The 22,884-nt window shown below is 53.6% G+C and overlaps 10 protein-coding genes across 10 annotated transcripts in view; 5 read left to right on the top strand and 5 right to left on the bottom strand.

Annotated features, from left to right (window-relative positions):
- Window positions 1–839: 839 nt before the first annotated feature.
- M421DRAFT_32365 (uncharacterized protein) lies at window positions 840–1,025 on the bottom strand (the record flags this gene model as incomplete). Its single annotated transcript, XM_033589318.1, has 1 exon — window positions 840–1,025. A coding segment is annotated over one exon (186 nt), but the record flags the coding sequence as incomplete, so codon positions are not given.
- A 913-nt stretch (window positions 1,026–1,938) lies between these two features.
- Window positions 1,939–3,170, top strand: M421DRAFT_9701 (cytochrome P450; the record flags this gene model as incomplete). The annotated part of the gene is made up of 2 exons (XM_033598453.1): window positions 1,939–2,058; window positions 2,235–3,170. The coding sequence occupies 2 exons, from the start codon at window positions 1,939–1,941 to the stop codon at window positions 3,168–3,170; spliced, it is 1,056 nt and encodes a 351-aa protein (XP_033443726.1).
- Window positions 3,171–4,416: 1,246 nt separating this feature from the next.
- On the bottom strand, window positions 4,417–5,445 carry M421DRAFT_425843 (uncharacterized protein). Its single transcript, XM_033594209.1, has 2 exons — window positions 5,117–5,445; window positions 4,417–5,063 (listed from the first exon to the last, which is right to left on the bottom strand). The coding sequence occupies exons 1-2, from the start codon at window positions 5,348–5,350 to the stop codon at window positions 4,461–4,463; spliced, it is 837 nt and encodes a 278-aa protein (XP_033443725.1). The 5' UTR covers window positions 5,351–5,445; the 3' UTR covers window positions 4,417–4,460.
- A 72-nt stretch (window positions 5,446–5,517) lies between these two features.
- M421DRAFT_75392 (uncharacterized protein) lies at window positions 5,518–6,765 on the top strand (the record flags this gene model as incomplete). Its single annotated transcript, XM_033597123.1, has 1 exon — window positions 5,518–6,765. The coding sequence occupies one exon, from the start codon at window positions 5,518–5,520 to the stop codon at window positions 6,763–6,765; it is 1,248 nt and encodes a 415-aa protein (XP_033443724.1).
- Window positions 6,766–7,016: 251 nt separating this feature from the next.
- M421DRAFT_9698 (glycoside hydrolase family 76 protein) lies at window positions 7,017–8,245 on the top strand (the record flags this gene model as incomplete). The annotated part of the gene is made up of 4 exons (XM_033598448.1): window positions 7,017–7,098; window positions 7,153–7,485; window positions 7,528–7,853; window positions 7,904–8,245. The coding sequence occupies 4 exons, from the start codon at window positions 7,017–7,019 to the stop codon at window positions 8,243–8,245; spliced, it is 1,083 nt and encodes a 360-aa protein (XP_033443723.1).
- Window positions 8,246–12,146: 3,901 nt separating this feature from the next.
- M421DRAFT_425841 (uncharacterized protein) lies at window positions 12,147–13,246 on the bottom strand. The gene has a single exon (XM_033594208.1). The coding sequence runs from the start codon at window positions 12,993–12,995 to the stop codon at window positions 12,315–12,317; it is 681 nt and encodes a 226-aa protein (XP_033443722.1). The 5' UTR covers window positions 12,996–13,246; the 3' UTR covers window positions 12,147–12,314.
- Window positions 13,247–13,539: 293 nt separating this feature from the next.
- On the bottom strand, window positions 13,540–15,361 carry M421DRAFT_104449 (protoporphyrinogen oxidase; the record flags this gene model as incomplete). Its single annotated transcript, XM_033587023.1, has 3 exons — window positions 13,540–14,232; window positions 14,281–14,964; window positions 15,017–15,361. 3 exons carry the CDS (start codon window positions 15,359–15,361, stop codon window positions 13,540–13,542), a joined length of 1,722 nt encoding a protein of 573 aa, XP_033443721.1.
- On the bottom strand, window positions 15,353–17,551 carry M421DRAFT_325515 (uncharacterized protein). Its single transcript, XM_033589334.1, has one exon. The coding sequence runs from the start codon at window positions 17,382–17,384 to the stop codon at window positions 15,735–15,737; it is 1,650 nt and encodes a 549-aa protein (XP_033443720.1). The 5' UTR covers window positions 17,385–17,551; the 3' UTR covers window positions 15,353–15,734.
- A 1,018-nt stretch (window positions 17,552–18,569) lies between these two features.
- Window positions 18,570–19,151, top strand: M421DRAFT_96122 (uncharacterized protein; the record flags this gene model as incomplete). Its single annotated transcript, XM_033598371.1, has 1 exon — window positions 18,570–19,151. The coding sequence occupies one exon, from the start codon at window positions 18,570–18,572 to the stop codon at window positions 19,149–19,151; it is 582 nt and encodes a 193-aa protein (XP_033443719.1).
- Window positions 19,152–20,414: 1,263 nt separating this feature from the next.
- M421DRAFT_75391 (kinesin light chain) overlaps window positions 20,415–22,884 on the top strand; it is a gene marked incomplete at both ends in the record, with an annotated part of 3,991 nt that continues 1,521 nt past the window's right edge. Inside the window, one exon of the mRNA XM_033597122.1 lies at window positions 20,415–22,808. Within this exon, the coding sequence (XP_033443718.1) occupies window positions 20,415–22,808 (2,394 nt within the window). The remainder of the gene's footprint in view (window positions 22,809–22,884) is intronic.

Raw genomic sequence — 22,884 nt, 5'->3', positions numbered from 1 at the left:
AAAACGTAAAAAAGCATACCCTACCCATCCGCCAGCCTAACTAGTAGGGTAGTACTTGCTTATATACTTTTAGAAGTATTTTATTATATCTTTACAAGTAATATTATCTTCTTATTAACTTTAGTCCTAGAACGCAGTTGCCTAGGTTAGTGCTATCTTTATTACTAAGTTAAGAAAGTCTTAAATAATGTCTTGTATGTTCTGTGTCTCTGCTACCTTCTCAGCCTCTGCGTTTATTGCAGCGTGATCTTATTCAGCAAGCCAGGTACTCTAGCTACCTAGGAGCCTCATAGGCTTAAGTGCAGCAAGATATTAGTGTTGTGCTTGTAGTTGTTCTTTATTAGCGTTAATGCCGACAGTTAGCTTTAAGGCTAGTGAGCCATAATCTTACTGTTTCACCTAGCTTACAGCAGTTCTTTATAAGGTGTGTTAAGACAGAGTGTTAGATAAATACTACTACCTTGTCAAGACTAGCTCGCTCCTTACAATAGTCTTAGTTAGCTATCTTGTATGACTTAAGATGGCTCTTCCAGTAGTCGTTGTCTTCTTTCCACGCCTTAAGTCTATTTAATAAGAGCTCTGATAGTGTAACGGTTGAGAGGAGAAGCGGATCACGTGTTGTTGGCGGTGGTCTGGTGTTACTTCCTCATGTTGTTGAGCACCTCTTACCTTGGCTGCGTTACAAAGACGTCATCAAAACAAACCCCGCAGCGAGCCTTGGAGAATATAGATACAACGACAACAACAACAACACAGAACACAATACACTCATTATATGCATTTGCTCTTCATACCGCAACAGATAGTGCTTTAGGTAGCAATAGCTCTCTGTCCTTATTGTTGCTAAGTGTTGTTCTCTGTTTGTATGTCGTAAGATCTGGCACAGCTAGTAACCGCAGCTTTGACTTCGGGCGCGTGAGTTGATCAGGATCAATTTGATCCCACACGTCCAGAGAGACACAGCGTATCTCTAGCTGGCGTAGCCACGGGGTGTACATTGTATAGTCAGTGAGTACAACAGTAGGTGTGCTAAGGATTAACATTGTTCTAGCTTAGTTGCAGCAGTAAGACTCTTAATTATTAGATTCTTGTACTGTTGTTAGAGTATAAACTTAACAAGATTGTAGGTAGTAAAAATTGTGTTTATTCTCTCTTCTCTATTTTGTGTCTCTCCTCTAGTCTTATGTACTCTTAACCTGCCTTTCTGTTAATTATTAGCTAAGGCATTGTCTTAGTAGTCCTGAATTGCTTGGCTACCCCTCTTTTACATGCTTAGTAACCTCAATCTGGCGTGTTGCTGATTATTAGGCTTAGTCTGTGGGCCCCTGCCTTGCTTGGTGAACTCAGCTGAGACCTCCGAGTGATGTCTCTGTACAGATCCGGCCCTGCCAACCTTTCCTCAGTAACCCAATATCTGACAGCTACATACAAAGCTCCACCACGTTGACACACATTAGATCTGGTTAAGGCAAGAAGTTCAGCAACAGCGTCTAAATTTAGCCTGGTATTCAACTGCAGATATGCTAGCAGACAGACTTACAAAGACTCTGGTACAACAGAAGCACTACAGGCTCATTAAACAGCTAGACCTAGAAAACGTAGAATGCTACATCGTAGAACGCTTGCAGGACGCCGATATGCCAGACCTAGCGGGTCTCACAGGATGCTACTGATATTACAACGTTCAGCTTTGTTGTTCACAGCAGCTGGGGAGCTTCTTGCGGTGCAGTTCGGTCCTAAAAGCCTTGATCGTCACCTCTGTTGACTACCTCGGACTAGCATGTCTCAGGGCATGTATATGTGGTCGCCTCCTAGCTAGCAAGTAACTCAGCGCAGTTTTCATCGACTATAGAGCGGCTACATCTGCCGCAACAAATGATCTTTAAGGACTTCACCGATGCTATACATCGAAGCTTTCAAACAGAAAGCTTGGCTAAGATGAATCTACGCTGGCTCACCGATTTCGCTACCAAGGTCGATTCTATTAGTGGTCGCAAAGCAGTCGTGGACCCTCGTAACGCCGGAAAAGAACGAATCGCAAGGGATGGGGCAATGGAGGTGGAAAACTTCTTCTTGTGGTGCCGCGACTTCATGATTCTAGCCACAACACGAGCTTTATATGGTGGCTATGATCCATTTATCCGGGATAATTCGTTGATCAAAGCAACTTGGTGAGTCAAAGCTGGAGGAAGCTGTGATTATGAGCATTGCTGACTGAAGCTCACGCTTAGTAGATCAAGGTGTACGAAGAAGCCGTATCGTACTTTTTATTGTCCTTGTTTCCATTTCTTACCATGCCACAGTCATACAAAGCATGGCAGCACTTACAACAAACTATTTCAAAATACTACGCTGCCGGGCACCACGCCTCAGACCCCACAACAGCAACAGTGACACACAATCGAGCGAACACACTGACCGAGTACGGCTTTACAGGCGATGAGATTCGGCTCTTGGAGTGCACCTTGCCTGTTGTCTCCACCCGCAACGCCATTCTGACGCTTTATTGGTTGCTTTTGTACATACTGCCACTCCCATCGCTGTTGGAGAAGCTTCCAGCAGAGATCGCAGCTTCTGCCAAGACCTCACCGTCCGACTCAGTTGGTACTCGATCAATTACCCTTAACATCTCGGAATTCGAGATTGAGCTGCCCTTGCTTGTCAGCTGCTACCGCGAGATACTGCGTCCTGTCGACCACACCATCTGCAACCGACGCATCATGCAGGACATGACCATCACATACCAAGATGGTCAGTCCTACTTGCTCAAGAAGGGTGTGGATATCCAGCTTCCAGCAGGTTTCACGCACAGACACACTACTTCATGGGGTCCCGACGCAGAACAGTTCAGAACCGATCTTTTCTTAGCCTCTACGTCGAAAGTTATCGGTGCAGACCGTACCCGCAAGGTAGCCTACATGCCCTTTGGCGGCGGCCGGCATCTTTGCCCTGGCAGGACCTTTGCATTTGCGGAAATCATCGGATGCGCAGCTGTCATGCTACTGGGCTTCGACGTTGAAGCTACAGGAATGGGGTTTGAAGACACGCAGATGCGCGGGCCGCGCTTTTCGAGCTCCACTGTGAAACCTGTCGGTAGTGACAAAGGACTCGGTGCCATGATCAAGCATAGGGAAGAATTTGCCAGTGTAGCTTGGAAGTTCTATTCTTGAAGGAATCAGAAGGATGGAGGCGTGGGAGCTTTGCAAGACAAGTGATGCCCCAAATGTCGCTGTTTCACAAATCCTAATTAACATAGCAGCTAAACTGAGGCGAGCTTCCTTACGAATCCGAACAGCCTCATGCACCCCGATTTCAATGGCAGTCCACCACTCCCTATTATTTGTGGGCCTTATCTCGTGGTATTGGCAAATGGTTGCCTTTGTAAAATCTCATCTTCGGCCAAATATGTTGAAGGCAGGTGCTGCCTAGTCAATCAGAAGCAGCAGAAGCTCTCCTGCTCTCTCTGCAGTCGCAACTACCTCTGGTAGTGAGACGATGCTTATTTGGGACTAGCACTGTTTACGGTCACTCACCTATATATACTGTTCGTAGCCTCACTCAACACAAAAACAAAATAAAATTACATATTTCAACAAAATATTCGCCCTGTGTAGCGGTGCGCACAGTGGGGCTGTGCTGCATGAATATTGTCCTTACGAGAACCCCTGCTCTAACAAAGGACTAAAACGCATTCCATCTTACTCTCTGAAATTGGTACGGAATATACTAGGAGAGCAGATGCTGCGACATAACTAGGATAAAGTATGCGGTGCCCTTAGGTCGTGAGCTTCTATCCTTCCCCTCTCCACAGGTCTCCCTATGCACTTAGTTCTAGAAATCATAAGCAAGATCGGTTCAATGCTAGAGGATACCGCTTTAAGTGGTATTTTGACTGTAAGCATACTCCAGGCTGGAACAGCTGACGTTTCTGGGCTTGGTCACTAGTGGTACGCTTTGCAGCGGCCACCGCTGCAATCTTCACTATCACTTTCATCCTTCAATATTAGCTGCGGCGATTTGAATATTGGTGCTGCCTCTATTCAAAAATATGTATCCCTTATCGCCACTTGTCTGCTTCTGGGGGCCTGCAAGTCTGAGCAGCTCCCCCGCCTTGTCCTATATCTCGGCATAGTCTAGGAACCACTGATATGAGCACGTTGTGTCTCATACCTTTTCGTGGCCTAAGCTTTGAGTGGTGTGTTTGTGGGCCTCCTCAGTCCTGGCTTGTGGTCTCACCAATCTTCATGGCGTGAAAGGAGGTATCTAGGGCACTTCCTTACGTGCCGCGCCGACTGTATCAGAAGAGGAATAAAACCTCCATTTATGTGAGAATCTGTAGGAACTGACGCCGGGAAATTGGGTGATCGCTACCCTGACCTTAGCTATACCTTTTACACTGATGCAAATGACCAAGCAGGCCAATAACGATTTACGAATTTATCAATACTTTGCTCACAAATTTACCGTGGTTTGATGTTCTTGAAAGTCTTCGTAATGCTAGTAATAGCCTCTTCAACTGGCAACCTCTCCATTGAACTGGCACCGTAGAAACCATGTACACCCTTCGTCCTGCTGATGACATACTCTGCATCATCCGGCTTAGCGATCGGACCTCCATGGCACAGAACAATCACGTCATCTTTGATCTTTGTCGCTGCATCAGCAATCTCCTGGATCAACTTGACGCAGTCGTCTAAACTCTTCCCGCTTGTTGCGCCAATACTGCCAGACATTGTGAGACCCATGTGCGCGACCAAGATGTCGGCGCCTGCATCAGCCATCTTCCTAGCTTCTTCGACATTGAAGACGTACGGTGTGGTCAAAAGATCAAGCTCGCAAGCTTTCCGCATGACCTCGACTTCTGCGTCATAGCTCATGCCCGTCTCCTCCAGATTCTGCCGGAAGGTGCCGTCGATGAGACCAACTGTCGGGAAATTCTGGACACCTGCGAAACCCAGATCCTTGAGTTGGACCAGAAATCTGTCCATTGACCGGAAGGGATCTGTTGCGCAAACTCCAGCTAAGACCGGTGTCCTCTGGACAATGGGTAGCACTTCGCCAGCCTGGACACGTGTGGTTAGCATCCTGAACCGCATTGTGCGCCATGCTCGCGTACCATCTCGAGGACAACATCGTTCGCGTTTCCGTATGGCATCAGACCGGCAAGGGAGCCTCGACCTGCCATGCGATACCGCCCGCTGTTATAGATGATGATCAAGTCTCCGCCACCTTGCTCAATGAATTTTGCGCTGAGGCCAATGCCTGCACCCGCCCCCACAATCAGCTCCCCATTGTCAATCGACTTGCGCAGATTCCCGAGGATATCTTTTCTGTTGTTAGGAGGTGGCATACTTGCGATGTTCGAAAACGCGATGTCGCTGTTGTTTTCGATCGATCTCCATGTAAGGAAGGTGCTGCTGCTGGATGACGTAATATGACGCGGGGAATGGTCAGAGATCCACCTTCCCACAACAACAGTTTTGGCAACCATCTCGATGATTCTACGATAACGGCAACATGGCACGTGTTGTTCTTCTCGGGACTTGCGACACCAAGCTCGACGAGCTTTTGCACCTGCGCGATGTCATCCGAGAAGCCAACGTGGAGGTCATGCTCATTGACGTGGGTCGGTCCCCAGTCGACCACGACGCCATCACCGTGTCACCGACAGACCTCCTGAGAAAGTATGGCGGTAGCAGGAATATCGACAAGCAAGAGAGAGGAGACGTCGTCAAGATCATGGCCAAATGTGCGACGAAAGCGGTCGAGTCACTCTACGAAGAGAGCTTCATCCAAGGCATTGTTGCAGCAGGTGGCTCAGGAGGCACATGGATAGCTGCGACCGTCATGAGAGATGCGTTACCGGTCGGCTTCCCAAAGCTGATTGTCTCGACGATTGCAAGCGGGGACACGGGTCCAATAGTTGGCGAGACAGATATTACGCTGATGTATTCTGTCGTAGATGTCGCAGGCCTGAACGATGTGCTGCGGAATATACTGAGTAACGCTGGGTCCGCAATAGCTGGCATGGCTCTTGGTTTCTCTCTGAGAAGTCGACAACCGAACCCTCCAGCCAAGAAGCGAGTTGGCATCACCATGTTTGGTGTCACTACACCCGCAGTCGACGAAATTCGGAAGCATCTCGAGTCAAAGTACGATATCGAAGTCTTCATATTCCACGCGACAGGTCACGGTGGCAAGGCTATGGAGCGGTTGATTCGAGAAGGCCGCATCGATGGGGTGCTGGACTTGACCACGACCGAGATCTGTGATCACTTGACGGGTGGCGTAATGAGTGCCGGCTCACAACGCCTTGAAGCTGCTGCTGCTGCTGCCATTCCTAATATCATAAGTGTTGGTGCTACGGACATGACCAACTTTGGTCCTAGAGACACTGTACCAGAGCGCTACAAAGACCGAAAGTTGTACGAGCACAATCCGGTCGTAACTCTTATGCGGACATCACCTGAAGAAGCAGCTCAAGTGGGCACGTTCATCGCGTCAAAGCTGAAAAACCATGCCAAAAACCCGAATGCCGTCGAGGTGTGGCTACCGAAGGGCGGGATCAGCATGATCGCAGTGCCTGGAGGTCCCTTTGCAGATGAAGAGGCCGACACGAGATTGTTTCAGGCCATCAGAGAAGGTCTAAAAGACAGCGGAATCGAGATCATCGAGGATGCGAGAGCAGTCAATGATGTTGGATTCGCACGCGACATTGCAGAAGCGCTCGCAGCGAAGCTTACGCCCCATCCAAAATCAGGCTGATTACCATTTCCGCTATGGTCTTACGGCGGTAGGACATGCCCCTGGTTGCCTATCTTGGCGGGTCCGATGTAGCAACAGGGCCTTATGTCGTCCTACTTTGTCATTTCAAGTTGCGCGGTGATTGGTTGACTGGGGCAAACTCTGCATAGCCCAGCGAAGAGCCTAAACACCACTGAAAGATTCGCGACTCCCACATTCACAGTGCACGACTCGTGACTCCTTCCTCTTAACATGCTCGCCTCAACTTCAACATGCTGCCAAGCTCTGTCTTCGTGTCGCTCGTTTGCTCCCTTGGGCATGCCGCGGCGCTCAATCTTGAAATAAACAGCCAGGGTAAGGCGGCTCGGATAGTTGGGTACCAGTCGATTGCTGACGATTATGCTTTAGAGTCCATCAGGTCCCTCGCACAGGTGCTCGCAAGCGGCGTTGTGTCATTCTATGATGAAATTTTGAAAAAGGACCTCATCCCTGGTCTTTTCCCACCCCCTTACTATTGGTGGGAGTCTGGTCTGGCTTTCAACGCCCTAATCGACTACTACGGCCTTACCAATAACTTCGCTTACAACGCTCGCATCACGGAGGCCCTTCAGCACCAGCTTGGCGACTCCAATGCTTTCATGCCAGCCAACCAGACCAAAACACTATGCAACGACGACCAGAGCACCTGGGGCCTGGCTTCCTTGTCCGCGTATGAAACGCAGCTCCCGGCACCGCTAACTGGTAGCTGGCTGTAGTTTGCGCAAACTGTGTTTGAAACGCAAGTCGCTCGCTGGGACACTGGGAGCTGTGATGGAGGCCTCAAGTGGCAGATTTCTACTTTCAAGAATGACTACCATTACAAAAATGCTTTCTCCAGCGGTCAACTCTTCCTTCTAGCTGCGCGCCTTGCCGATCATACTGGTAACGCGACGTACACAGAATGGGCAAATAAGGTCTACAACTGGACCACTGAGGTTGGTCTGGTTTCCGTTGATTACCACGTGTACGACGGTACCAATGACCAGACCAATTGCTTGACCATCAACCACATTCAGTGGTCGAACAATCACGCAATATACATGGAAGGTGCTGCGCTGATGTACAAAATTGTAAGTATGATGATCAGGTTATTTTAGAATTGCCGCTGACACTATCTAAGTCAAATGGGTCGGAAGCCTGGACCGCCACCGTCAAGGACCTAGTCAATTCTTTTTCGGTCTTTACAGACGAAAATGGCGCACTTCGTGAGGCTGCTTGTGAGGGTAATGGACAGTGTATCATCGATCAGCGAGCCTTCAAGGGTATCGCGGCTCATTCCTTCAGTCGCGCTGCGCAAGCAGCTCCTATCATCGCAGACTCGATCTACAAGACGCTAAACGCCTCTGCTAAGGCCGCGGCAGCTAGCTGTGAGAGCAGTGGTGATGAAGTTGCATGCAACCTGTATTGGTCATCTAAAAATGGCGATTCACCGCGCACTGCCGCGGGCGGTAAGCTAAGCTAACCTTGGCGAAGTTCTCAATGCTCTTCAAGCCGTACAGGCATTGCTGTGGCGCACTGCCGATTTCAGCAACATCACTTCCAAACCCACAAACCCAGATGAAACTACCAACGGAAGCCCTTTAGATACTTCTGGTGCTTCTCAGAGCACCGGCGCTGGGCCTGCTGTTGCCGCTCCGCTTACATTCGTTCTTGCTGTTGCGTTCGCTGCGGCTCTGAGCTGCCGACGACCAGGGGCTCCACATTGACCCTGTCCCCCTTGCTACCCTGCGATCAAATCAATCAATACGCTGCACCTGCTCTCATCTATTCAAGTCAGGCATTGTCGAGGCAGTCTAAAATGCATCCTGTTGATTAACTATGAGGTTGCATCATCAGCAGATACACATTGAGCAGCCTCCGCTCTCAGCCCTGATCTCCCCTTTTGGAGGCAGCCCGTTCTAACTCTCTCATGAGGATGTTGCTGACTCTGGCCCCGCAACAGCTAAGCCAGCGCACTCTGGGCATAGACGGAATAAGACAGTGTTGGGCGGTACATTGATCTTAGGCAGCAGTGCTGCTTCCACGCTCCCGAATACGTCTCTTTCGACTTCTTTCGGATCCAAAACGCTCGTTGATGCTAGTGCGCCAACACATGCAGGTGACTTTTCGTCAGGAGCTTGGTCTGGGAGTCGCTTCGGCGCTTCGCCTGCGACATCTGGCAATGAGACTACTTCGACGAGCCCAATTGCTGCAGGGCCGCAGGACGCAGACGATAGAACCATCACGGAGGAAGACCATCTTCCAACAATTCGAGGAGGAAGATGAACTGTAAGTTAATCGAAGGGCACCTTTCCCCACCGAGTCTGGCCAAGTGCTAGCGCACGTCCTGCCGCCGCATCCACCGCCTCAATCTCTGGCTCTGCATCTGCCAACGTCACTCTACCATCCGCTGCTCTGTGTACACCGGTTAATTCTTCACCAGCATTCGCGCCTAGTCTGCCCTCCAGCTTCTCCGCTGCTGCGAGCTCTGACACAGGATCTGGCTTCGGCTCTGCTCGCAAGACTGGCAACGGGAATGTCTCTGCCCCATCAGGTGGAAAGCTGCGAAGGAGCGCCATGCCAGGATCGCTGGTTTGCAGTATGGAAAGACTTTTCGTTTTAATTGGAAGTTCTGCACATTGCACAATTCGCATGCTCAGCAGCGTAGCCCAGATATAACATGTCCTGAAAGATGCGGACCGGGGATCGCCCACGTGGTCAGTGAAAGTTTCCTGTGCGGTGCTGTCAGTTTATATCGATTGACCTGGTCTACCTGATTAACCTGGGCACGTCTACTGTGATGCAGATACCCCGCCCGGGTTGCTTGGTGTTTGCCATGCTGAGCGTGAGACCTTCCGTATGTCAACAACCAAGTCAACTTCGGCCTCACATTCACGCGCTTAAACAACAAGGTAGGAAATAAATCTATACAGGTAATTGCTAGGCTCAAAGAGTAGTTAACTAAGTCAAGCTGAGGTAGCTGAGTCTCACTTAATTCATTATTGACAACTGTGCTGTCACTTGTTTGTTGACAATTATGCTCTCGAGCCGCTCGATCAGCGGCTCCAGGAACAGACGTTGAGATACGCTGCGAGTGCGCGCTAGGTGAACTGAAAAGCCAAAGAGATACAAAGACGTTTTCGCCTATGCGGCACTTTTCCCCTTTGAAATCTACCGTGGTACTCTTCGGGTAACAGATAACTTCCTCATCCTTGCTCTTTCTTGATCTGTTCCTTACTCTCATTTCCGATGAACGCGATACAACACGATTGAATGAAAGTAACGGGCGCCTCCGTTGTCGCATCCGAGTACTTGCTGCTCGTCCCAGCCAGGGATGGGAGTCACCGAGGTGTTTTAGGGCAGACGCTAAGAGCAGAACAAGAAGGTTCTCGAGGCGGCATAGATTCGAGAGTTTGGCGGCAAGACAGGCGGCTGAGAAGGCAGCATTGAGACTTCGAAAGCAGAATGTTGATGTTCTGAACAACGCTCGGGGGTGACGTAGTCAGCACTGTTCCAGAAAGCCTCCCCTTCCACCTGCCGATCGAAATATAGTGACGTACAGGAAAAACTAATTGTACAGGAAGACAGTAACAAGAAGTAGAGTAGTATTATAGTAGGGAGAGTCCAATATAACAACGCGTGAATAGAGAAATTGGACAAGGGGTCGATAAAGACAGTTAGCTTTTGCTAGCACAAACAACGCGATCCTCACGTCGCCCCTAAGTCCATCTTCTCAGCTCCGCAGAATACGGCCAACACCCTGGTACAAGAAGCACTCTGACCTAGTTAGATTTCCTAGCTAGCGCTTAAACCCAACCTTTCGGGACTTCCTGTGCTGCAGCTTAGTGCTTATCTGCAATCTCCTGGGACAAAGTCAGTCCTACATGAGTCAGTGAAGCCGTCGAGATGGAGCTGACCGCATGATTCTAGGGGTCGATGTTCTCTTTTCCATTTAGCGTTCAGAATCCGTGTCAGATCAGGATGCTTACTCGGCGACCACGTTCACGGGGCATCGGACATGGGTTGTCTGGTATGTAGCACACCATGTCTTGACTGTATATCGGATGTGGAGACATTTGTACTGAACTCTTGTGTAATCACACATGACGAGGATTTCGTCACAGCATCTGGAACAAGAAGCACGGAAGTAATCAAGATAGAAGAGGCACTCCTAGTGCCTATATGTACCGTACTTCGGGTGATGTCATGCCGTCATGTACGTCTCATCCAATCAAGCAATTACCGGTCTGTGTGTCCAATAGCCACGTAAACGTCATGGTTATGAGATTTTGTTTGAGCAGGACGCTCGAGCTCGTCGGTAATGCTGTTATGTAGCCTTCTTTGCTGGCACGCACAGTACACACCATCGAGCCTATAGGCACGGTGAAGTTCGCCATTCCGCCTCTGGGTTGGTTTGAGCGCAAAGGCTTCGTAGATGTAAGCAATGTGCTAAATTCTATAATCTCGGAATATCCGACCGTCTCATGGCAACAGCAGGCAAGCCTCGCTTTCTATGCTCAGACACAGCATGGATGTTAGATGTTTATGTGGTCCGTGCGACGCGTTGCATATGGATTCCCTGAGCTTTAACCCTCCACTCAAACCAAGGGTTGGCTAGATATTAACAGGTAGTAATAGCGACATATGACAGGTATGATAGGTATGACAGGGGGGCGCACTGCGCGATGCCAGTGATTGGCCGCGCTCTCGCGCTATCGCCTGAAGCAGACGCAAATAGACAGGGGACCAACACTACGTCCATCGTCTAGCAACGTCCCCTTGTGTCCATGCATCTCTAAGCTCGATTTGTTAAAGAACGCATTGGGCAGATCGACCGTCTAACACTCCCCAGCCCCAAGACCAACAAAGTAAGCTTGGATTTCGGCAAAGAATTGCGGCCCACTCTACAACACTAGGTCTATGAAACATAAGCTGACGACTCAGTTTAGTAGGCATCTCCCCGGAGCCCTTCGCCGTCACAACAGTGGACAGACTCAGGGACGTGCCCATATTGCGGCATGCGAACACGACCGTTTCCATCAATTGCGAGGATATCTTGAAGGCTGATCCCGAAGCAATTAGCACACACACCCATTCCAGTCTGGCAGCGAGGCCATGGAGCACATGCAACCCCACTACCTGGTCTGCCTTCCCCTCTTATCAACCTGATCCATACCTGCGGCTCCTTGGCCACGAGTCACGAGCTTACCGCCGGCGCTGTAGAACGTTGGTGAAAAGCTTGCAAAGCTACACAACGCCTGCGGGAGAAGAGTGAGGTACGAGACATGAGCGAACGAAACGGCGGAGAATTGGCGGGAAATGGACGGAAGTCTCCACAACGACAGACAATCACACGTCGATTTGAAAAGCCCATGTCCGACGTTCTGGTGCGGATAGAGTACCATTCATTAATGTTGGTTCCCGCTAAGCTGGACATTTCTCATCCACCGCTTGCTCTGGCACTGCCAGCAGCGAGAGTACAGTTCTCCTGATTTTCATCCCAGCCTTTTCGTACTATGCCCCAACACGCGCTGCCTATGACTGGAAATCGACTATCCATCCGAGCCAGCATACCCCACAGTTGGAGAAGTCTGCAGGAGAAACCCAATCGACGTACGGGGCAACGTGAGCTCCTGAGCCCGGGACTGACGCGAGACCTTCGCGGGACGCGACGAGGGCGAGGCGACAAGCTGCCGGGGCGCAGCAGCAGGCAGCGCGTGGTGCGGGTGTGGTTGCGCAAGCGGATGCGGCAGACCGGCGGAGCAATCCAGCGTCAGCGTGTCCGAAGGGCTGAGGCGGACCCAATGGAGAATTTCAAACGCCTCGTGCTCGGGACACGACCGCAGCGAGTTATACAGGTGACGTAAGCCGTCGAGCTCGGTCTGCATCTCCTCCTTCTTCCGCCGGCGGGCGTCCGACGGCGTTTCGTTCACGCCTAATTCGTACACGCAGGGGGTATCGCGCTGCACACAGCATTCACAGACAGGGCGGTGCCCGTCGCATCTTGATTTCCGCTCGCGGCATGCAACGCAAGCGCCAAGTGCGGGCCTGCGTTTCGCCCTCGGAGTCTTAATTGGGCTGTGATAACACTGCTGGCGAGATGCGAGATAGGCTGCTGACGCTGGTTGGAGGGCCCGGAAAGCCGTCAAAGTGGACTCCATGCTCGAGTTACAGTAGGCCACTGTGCGCTCGGAATCGCGAGCCGGATGCTGCAAGGCAGGGTAGGCAAACATACAGACTAGCTCAGCTCTGCTGACCATGTGAGATCGACCGAGTGGATGGAGGAATCGAGTCGCAACAGCAGTTCTGTACACCATGCTAAATAACTGAGAACAGAGCGCTGGGACGACAGTCCGAGGGACCAGAGCACCAGCAGAGAGACGTCATCGTCACCTAGGTATTTGCTCATCGCGCTGCTGTTAATGGTGGGGTTTCGATTGCAGCGGCGATCGATGTGTCGTGCAACAGACACTGCAGGAATAGTCTGCGCTCGTCCAGTTGTTTGAGGTAGCTGCAGGTCGTCGCCCGTGATCTCATCGTCAGACGCTAACGAATCGAATTACTACTTACGGACATAAATAAGCATAATTGTTTAAAGGGAAGAATCTCAATGTGCATCAGCGCTAACAAATATAACACCAAATCTCCCCAAATGGATCATACATAGAAACCTACAGCCAGCACTCGTATCAACCATAGGAAAGTGTCAAAAGTCTTGTCACGTGCAATGTGAGCGCTGTGCCGACCACAAGTGTTATACATATCTATCTACGCCTTTCACGGGTCGCTCTCGCGCTTAATCTGGACCTTTCTCTTGTACGCCAAACTGCTCGCGTCCACGACCTGCCACGGACGCGAGTCTTGCACGCGGTCGAGCCCGCAACTGCTACCCCTCCACCCATCCCCCCTCAGTCCACGCACGACATTCCATGCGCCGGCAATACAGTCATTGACGCCGACCCCGCTGACCTGCGCGCCGACGACGCGCAGCCTGCCCTTGAATTTATCCTGCAAACCCGCCGCGCACGAACGCAGACGCTCTTCGTACCCGATCGTGTACTGCGGGATGCAATCCTTACTGAGATTAACCTGATGCGCAACGGGTTCGTCGGTGATGCCGAGATGGCGCTCAAGTACGGCGCGGGCCATGGCGAGGCCTTCCTCCTCGTCCGGAAAGCCCTCGAAGTCGTTCCACCAGTGGCCGCCCAGCATGACGGTGAGTTTGGTGCCGGGCACGCTGTCCTGACCGCGCACGGCGCTGTTGTCGAATATGACGCCTAGCGCCCGCTCGGGGTTCTGCTCGAATGGGATGCTTTGCGGGAGCAGGTAGCCGAAGCCTTCAACAGGGAGGAGGGAAGGGTTGGAGAAGAAGAGGTTCACTGTCATGACGTTTACGAAAGGGGTTAGGTCGCGGTCGCGGAGGGTGGAGAGGACGGAGTCGTAGGTTGCGGTGGTTTGATTGGCGTCGGACTACGGGCGTTAGTTTGTGATGGGGTGAATGAGGGACGTCGGACGTACGCCGGCGCTGACTTGGACTTTCTGTTCTCCGCCCTCTGCCATTTCGACCGAGGAGACGGGGCTGTTGAGCTTGATCTCGATGTTGCCCGTCTTCTCCATGGCGTCCTTGAGGCCTGTGACGAGCGTCTGCAGGCCGTCTTTCCAGGTGAACATGCTGGCGTCCTTCATGTTCTGAGCGAGCTCGAGGCCGAGGTCGATCTCCTCGTTCACAGCACGGGAATACTCAATGTCGAAGGGGTGGGCCAGAGCCTGTGGCTGCCCGTTGGTGCTTTCCTTCTGCAGCTTCATATAGCCTCCAAAGGCAGAGCCGTATCGGTCTTCGAGCTGCCAGGCCTGGGACAGCAGCGACTTCGCACTCAGCTGCCAGATATCTCCGGCGTAGATGCCGTGGAAGACAGCCGAGATGATGTTGTTGGCGATGCGCTTGTCGATGCGGCGAGCTAGGAAGGAGCCGACTGTCTCGTCGCTGAGGACGGCGGACCTCGTTGGCTGCAAAGGCTCCTTGATCACGCCCGTGAAGCCCTCGAGGATGCCCGTCCGCCATAGCGAGTAGACGTCGCCAAAGCTAGGCGACGCAGAGGGCAGGCGGTTGAGGCGGTCAGGGTAGTAGATGAAGCGGTTCTTGGCGCCAGGCTCCGAGCGCTTGGTGAAGATGAGGTCGTCGGTGATGCCCAGCTCTTGGATCTGCATCCGTCAGCTGTTGTTTGTGTGTGTCCCCCGCTCCAAGGCAGCTCACCAGGTGCACAGTCGGCGGTGCGTTGCGGAGCGTTCGGGGCCCCGCCTCGAAGAGCACGTCGCCGCCAGGCACCTGCACGCGCCTGCTGCTCAGCCAGCCGCCGATATCCTTTCCGCTCTCATACACTGTGATCTTGCTGTCCGGAAACTCGCGGCTGGCGAAGAAGGCGCTCGCGAGGCCGGCGATGCCCCCGCCGAGCACCGCAATGCGCTCAGGGTGCGCCGCCGCCGCAGTGGACGAGTAGCGCAGGCGCGGCAGGCGGGTGCATTGCGAGGCCACCAGCGGGCGCAGGGCGCGGACGCTCACGGTCGACTCGAGGAGCGGCACATGTCTTCTGACAAGCATTGCCGGCGGTGGGGGAGCGGGGCAAGGCGCAAACGGTGGCTCAATGGCAGCCCATGTGTGGTGCTCGTCCCCGTGAAGTTCGCCTCGGATGTCGTCCGAGCTCTCAGCCCTGCGGTACCCCATGTGCATATGCACCATGTCATCATGACACGACTTTAAGCTCGGGGCCACTTCACAACTGCACGCCAGAAGAGAGTGTGTAGAGAGACACAAGGCAGCCCAACGGCTGCCGAAACCACACTTTGTTCCCCGACGCCTGCGAGCCGCAGCCTCGTCCGGCCCATCCTATCCAGGACTATATAGTACATGTGCTCTTTTGCTGCTTTTGTGCAGTCTTCCACTTCCACCATTGCCATCATTCCTCATCATCTATCTATAATGCCACATCCTGCTCCATGCTCTCAGGCTCCGTCTTGGTGGCCTGGCTGTTCTGGCCAGGGATGATGAGCTCTTCGTCTTGGTTCTCGTCGATGAATTTCCTCTGGCTGACGTGTTCGCCGTCCTTGGGTGCAACCCACACGTTGGTGTTGTTCTTCTTCTGTCCGGGCGCGTGCTTGTACTGGCAGCGCGGGTTCAGGCACGGGCTGAACTTGCACATGACCGAGCTGTGCGAAAACTTGCAGTCGGCCGTTGTGCAGTCAGCGCCGTTGCGGCACGGTGGTGCCGAGGGGTGCTTGTACGGGCAGTTGGCCGGATCACGGCAGTTGGGCCAGAAGGCACACTCCTGCTCCGACTGGAACTGCTGGCGCTTCGCGGGCGAGGGGTGCTTCCCAACGCACTTTTTGTTTTTGCACGCTGCGCCAAACTCACACTCGCTTCCCATGTCTATGGTCGTGCCAGGAGGAGCGGCTGGCGACTGGTGGACAAAGTGGCAATCGGGGTTGGTGCAGCGCAGGTTGAACTTGCACATGGTCGCTGAGGGTTCCGGCCGTGTGTTCTCGACCTCCATGCCGTCGCCCTTCTCGCCTGCAGGACCGTCGGTCATGGCATCGTCCTGGCCCTCCTTCTTGGTGAACTTGGTGGACTGGTGCATGCCGCCGCGTCCTCCTCCTCGCCCGCCTCGCCCGCCGCGGCCTCCTCTGCTGTTGAAGTTGGGGTTGACGTAGGGTGTAGGTGCTGCGCCTGAGAAGATCTGCTGCATCATCTGGGCCTGCTGCTCGTACATGTGCATGAGCGCCATCTGCTGCTGCTGGTTCAGGCCCATGCCGCCGTTCATGCCATTCTGGCCGTTTTGGCCGCCCATGGCTGGCATCGGCATCCCGGGCATGCCGCCCATGCCCATGCCGTTCATTCCGTTCATTCCGTTCATGGGTCCCGGAGCGCCGTTGATATTACCAATCTGGTTCATGCCCCTGCCGCTCGCCATGGCTTCCATCCCGCGACCGAGGTTCTGGCCGCGGGGGCCTCGAGGCGGTTCCCGGTTGTTTCGACCAATGCCTCCGCCGCCGCGAACGCGATGTAGCGGGTCGTCGTTTCGATTCATCTGTCTGTTCACCTGGTTGAGCATGTTGCGTCCGCTACGAGGACCGCCGCGCGCTGATTGCGGGCCGCTGCCGTTGCGCATGGCTTTTGGCCCGGTGGGGCTGCGTTGTGTCAGTTGGTGCTGCACGCCATGGAAAGCTGCTGGTCTGACGTACATGCCCTCTTGGGTTTCCGACGTGCCATCCATATCCGTGTCTTGCCCGCCGGGTACGAACGATGGTGCGCCGCCGTCCATGGCCTGGTCTGTCGAAGGTGCGCCCTGAGCCCCGCCGGCAGCTTGCCCGTGCAACGCGTCGATTTGGCCGAATAGCCACTGCGCGAACTCTTGAGTCTCGGTATTTTCGGGTCCGAGGTCGAGCAGGTCGTTCGAGAGCTCTGCGGCGACTTGCGCCTGATCCTTGCCGTTGGCCAGCATGAGCAGAATGTACTCGAACAGCGTTGTATCGTCGCCGCCCGTTGTCCACCCGTTCTCTGCTAGCTTGGGCTGCACGACCTGCTGCAGCTGCGCCGCGAGCGGCGACTCAGGAGAGAAATCGGCCATGTTGGCTGTCTGCGTGCGAAGGCGACGAGTCGGTGAGAAGGCTCGGGATGAGAAAAGTGTCGCGATCAAAGCAGAGGCGACCGGCGCGTCTTTTCGCGTTTCCGTATCACGGTTTAAATGCGGCTGTCGACAAAGCGCGGTTTCAGGCGTGTGAATGCGATGCGTGTGGAGTTGTGGCGTGGGTCAGTGTTGTGTGCAGGGCTGCGGTTTGGAATTGACCTGGAAACATTTGGCCATAGCGGCAAACCCCGTTCCTTCCTTGGCATACGTGCACCCACCAGTTCTTGCCTCAGGCACGATCGTGCTCGTGCTGTGAGTGATCCATGTCTTACTAATGTGCCAGGTACTTCAGATGAGACAGCAAACCTCGGGATTCTTGAACCAGCCAGACATCTTCGAGGAAGGTCTTCGAGGAAGGTCTTCGAGCTTGGTCAGCGCCACCAGCAGCAGCTCCAACGTTGGCTTAGTCATTCGTTGCGTTGTTGATCGGTGTCTACAGAAGCATCTCCACGTCGTGGCAGAGACTTATTTCCCCCGGCGTGTGAACAACTGTCCCAGATACTGGCATGATGTCGTGGTCTTGATGGCCATGGCGACATAGTGCATCTTGCATGGTGCGGTCGGGAGCACCACAGCCGCTGCATCTACACAGCCTGTATCCTCCAACGATTGAACTGGTAGCACAGCGATTGTGCACTGTCGAATGCGCGCATCGTGACGCAACGAACACTGGCAGCAACATGCTGCTTGCTGGAACAATCCACTTGAGGATTGAATGCATCGACAGACGCGCACTGCGAAGCTCGTGTCGAGTACAGCCCCCTCATTTACTGTCGAGGCCCAGCCTCCTCTTGCGGAGGAGCTAATCGCATCATGCCATGGCCGCGAGTCCAGCACAGCGCCAGATCTGACCGCGCTTGCGTCGCCCTGCTCTTCCTTCCGTTTTCCCTTCTTGTCCATCGAGAATTGGCATCGCATTCTCCACTCTTGTCGCTCCTTCATCTCGACCGTGGTGTTGCGGACTGCCCCTCCCCCATCCAGCACCACTCGGCTTCCCCGGAGTCAACAACAACCCGGTTTCCCAGCGACCCGGTTCCCCAGCGACCCTCGACCCGAAACACAGCCGTCTCGTCGCCGCTCGGCGCGCACAAATCCCCACAGTGTCGCTGCTCGACAGCCTGCACAATGCCCGCAGTATCCGAACTGCTCAATGCGATGGCGCAACTGGGAAATGTTGCGCCTCGCGATCCTGCCATTGACATCGCCGCCATGGCACAAGAAGCGCCCCTCACAGCGCCCATGGTCAGGCGCCAGCAAATGATACAGCAGGGCATAATACCCACTTACTACAACCTCTCCGGCCCCGAGCCCGGCACCGTCGTCGGCATCGTGCTGGGCAGCGTCGCCGGCTTCCTGCTCGTCGTCTGGCTGCTCTTCACGCTCACCCAGGGCAGCAAGGCTGGCACCACGACGGCATTCGCGGGCGAGGAGGAGATTGTGGTTCGCAGATCGAGGCGCAATTCGCACGGCAACCGATCGCGCCGCAGCTCGCACGCCCAGATGCGCGAAGTCAGCCGCAGCCCGAGGCAGTCGAGTGGCCGCTCACACATTATCGTGGAAGAGAGGAGAGCGCCGCCGCCGCCCAGGACACGCAGCATCATCGTCGAGGAGAGGCGGAGAGTGCCCAACGACGATGTCGTCGAGGTCATCGAGGAGCATGACGAATACAGGGAGAGGAGAGGCAGTAGAAGGGGAGGATATCGGTGAGCACCACTCGATATGGCGGACAAGACCAACGCCGGGTAGCCGCCTGCATACCAGAACATTACTCAACTGCACTCGACACCATGTCGTGCTGCAATAACCTAGGATACCCGTTTGTCATTCTGTTGTACCTTTTTCATCATATAGCAGCGGGCCTTTAGGGGTGCCGCGTCCGTTTCGATTGTACACTAATTTGGGATGTTGACGCGAGACATGTTACTACGATATTGAACGAACTTCATGTCTAGACAAAGTGTGAATGGGGATTACACCAGAAGATAGCTTGAACTTGGTATATATACCTCAGATAGCGGTCAATAAAGACCTCCCCCTTAGGCTCGGTAACCATTCGAATGCCTCAAGTCTCAAGCCTCAAGCCGCAGGCTCGAACAGGCAGTCAACTAATGTCAATCCAAGCGAGCCGGGACGCACGGTGTGCCGGGACACTTTTTCTTCCGGATGCTCGGCATGCTCACACCACGCCTATAGATTACCAACGACAGCGTGCATCAACTCTGTGGCTCTCGGCCTTCTCACAGGCTACATGCCGGGGACGTAAACCGCAAGGTTGACCGTGCTGTCGCTCGTTTTGTCAGTGCCGTCCATCGAGTCCCGTCTGACATGCCCCTGTGAATCCGCGACAAGTCGTCTTCATGAAGAGCTCGGTGGTCTAGGAAAGGAGGCGAAATAGCAAAGTTCAAGACTGCAGCCTCAGAAGGTTAAGTTAAGGTAAGGATTGTGCATCCCGGCAGTTTCTCTGCACGAACGGCAAGATCGTCGAAACGACATTTGCGCAGCAGTAGCGTGCTGAGATGTCTGAGCAGGACGGAGCGCGCTGTGGCTGAGTGCTGCGGCCACTGATCACCTGGCCTTAGACAGCTCTTATACCCGGTCGTGCAGGCAACCGTGTCCCGCTCCCGCAGTCGTGCTCGCTCCGTCGCACAGCCATGTGAGAGGCCACAACAACAACCTCTGTAATCAAATCTACTCCATCCACTGGCACCTTGCCCACATGTGCACTTCTCTGAGATGAGTCGCACAAGGCAAATGAACGCTACTGCCCCAGCGAAAATGAGCTGAGGCAAGGCGGCGCAGAACGCTGGGCGCTTGATGCAGCCACCAGCACTTTCAGCCTGGTCGCATGCACTGCCTCGTCAGGCTGCCTTCTCTGCCTTGTCGCAACTGTATCGTTGATTGTTGATTCCCACTACTACAGAAGCCATTCGCCACCCTTTCCCCTGTACTGAACCTTCAGCATTAAGCGCCATGCGGCTTCTCCATTTTGACGCCCTGAACAGACTGATTCTGACAGACTTCCGCGGCAAGTCGATCCCGCCCTATGCTATCCTATCGCACCGATGGAGCGACTCTGAGACCCTCATTGAAGACATATCGAATGGTAACTACACAAAAAGAGAAGAAGGCCATGTAAAGCTACAGTTCTGTGCCGAACAGGCCGCTCGGGACGGGCTGCTGTACTTCTGGATCGACACATGCTGCATCGACAGATGGGACAACAACGAGCGCTCAAGAGCGATCAACTCCATGTTCCAGTGGTACCAGAACGCGGCCCGATGCTACGTCTTCATGTCAGACGTGTCAACGTCAGCTGCGACAGAGACGGCCCCGTGCAGCGACTGGGAGGCGTCATTCCGTGCAAGTGCATGGTTCAGTCGAGGCTGGACGCTCCAAGAGCTGATCGCGCCAGTATCGGTCGAGTTCTTCTCTTGTAAAGGACATCGCATAGGCGACAAAGCATCACTCGATCGACTTCTGCACGACATCACCGGCCTACCGCTCGCGGCACTGCGCAACTGTTGTTTGGACCAGTTCAGCACATCTGAACGAAGGCGGTGGGCTGAGAATCGCACAACGACTGAAGAAGAAGACATCGTGTACTGCCTGCTTGGAGTGGTTGGCATCTCGATGCCGATTACGTACGGCGAAGGACAGGAGAATGCACAAAGGAGACTGCAGGCCGAGATAGAGGCAGCTGGCAGCGCACCGTCGATCATACCATTCTCACGAAACGAGTCTTTTGTGGGTCGCGAGCCACAGCTCGCTGAAGTAGAAGCGGCGCTCTTCAGCAACGACCAGACTACTACCACGCTAGCGATAGTCGGGCCAGGAGGAACAGGCAAGTCGCAGCTCGCACTCGAGGTGGCACACAGAGCGAAACTGAACAACAAGAGCTGCTCGGTTTTCTGGATGGACGCGAGCGACACAGACAGCCTCTACCGGTCGTATGCAAGCGTTGCGCAGAAGCTCGGTATTCCTGGCTGTGACGATGACCAGGCAGACATCAAGCAGATTGTTAGACGCTGCGTGGCAGAACTAAGTACGCAGCAGTGCTTACTGATCTTTGACAACGCTGATGGCATCACTGTACGGCCCAGTGGCTCATTGTTTACAAGCGAAGCTGCAGCCGTAGCCGACTTTCTGCCGCAATCCAAGCTGTGTTCTGTCATCTTCACAACAACAACAGAGAGCGATACAGCGGAGGCGCTTGCTCCAAAGAATGTCATAGCGCTGCTTGAGCTGACGCCAGACACAGCGCTGAGGATGCTACAAAACCGCTTAACAGCGCCGCTTTCGAGCGCTGGACAGCAGGACGCTATGCACCTGCTTAGAGAGTTATCGTTTCTGCCTCTGGCAATCGCGCAAGCGGCAGCGTGCATAAACGCTAGTAGTGTGACGGTGCAGCAGTACCGAGCACAGCTAGCCGAGCACAAAGAAGCAGCTGTCGAGTACAGCAATGACTTGTCTAAGGGTAAGCGGCAGGAATCTAGTCTGAGAAACACTGTAGCTGCTACACTATTTCTCTCTATGAGTCAGGTCCGCCATAGCAGTGAGGTCGCTGCAGACTACCTCTTGCTTGCTGCATGCGTGGATCGAAAGGACATCCCGCTCGATCTTCTAGAGACAGCTTCGCCACAGGCCCGCGAAGATGCCATCAAGGTACTTGACAGGTATGCGCTTGTTACCAGGCGACCTGCTGAGTCAGCACTTGATGTTCATCAACTCGTCCATTATGCGCTGCGAAAGAGGCTGCAGGCGAAGGGACAGCTCCACGAATGGATCCAACGCACAATCACACAACTACTCCAGGTGTTTCCAGACAACAATCCCAATAACAGAAGCAAGTGGAGACGACTGCTTCCACACGCACAGTATGTCCTGTCGCATAGTCAAAGGGACAACGACGAGAGATTGGACCTTACATGGAAGTGTGCTATGGCTCTGTACAGTGATGGTCAATATAAGGCAGCTGGAGAGCTGGAGGTGCAAGTGATGAAGACAACAAAGAGAGTGCTTGGCGATGAGCATCCTGACACGCTGACCAGCATGGCCAACCTGGCATCAACGTACAGGAACCAAGGGCAATGGAGCGAGGCTGAGAAGCTGGAGGTGCAAGTGATGGAGACAAGGAAGAGAGTGCTTGGCGATAAGCATCCTAACACGCTGACCAGCATGGCCAACCTGGCAGCAACGTACAGGAACCAAGGGCGATGGAACGAGGCTAAGAAGCTAGAGGTGCAAGTGATGGAGACAACAAAGAGAGTGCTTGGCAATGAGCATCCTGACACGCTGAGCAGCATGGCCAACCTGGCAGCGACGTACTGGAACCAAGGGCGATGGAACGAGGCTGAGAAGCTGGAGGTGCAAGTAATGGAGACAACGAAGAGAGTGCTTGGCGATAAGCATCCTAACACGCTGACCAGCATGGCCAACCTGG

Source organism: Didymella exigua (genome assembly GCF_010094145.1).
Source record: "Didymella exigua CBS 183.55 unplaced genomic scaffold M421scaffold_50, whole genome shotgun sequence".
NCBI lineage: Eukaryota > Fungi > Ascomycota > Dothideomycetes > Pleosporales > Didymellaceae > Didymella > Didymella exigua.
Note: the sequence above shows the minus strand (reverse complement) of the source record. Positions and strands in the feature narration are given on the sequence as shown.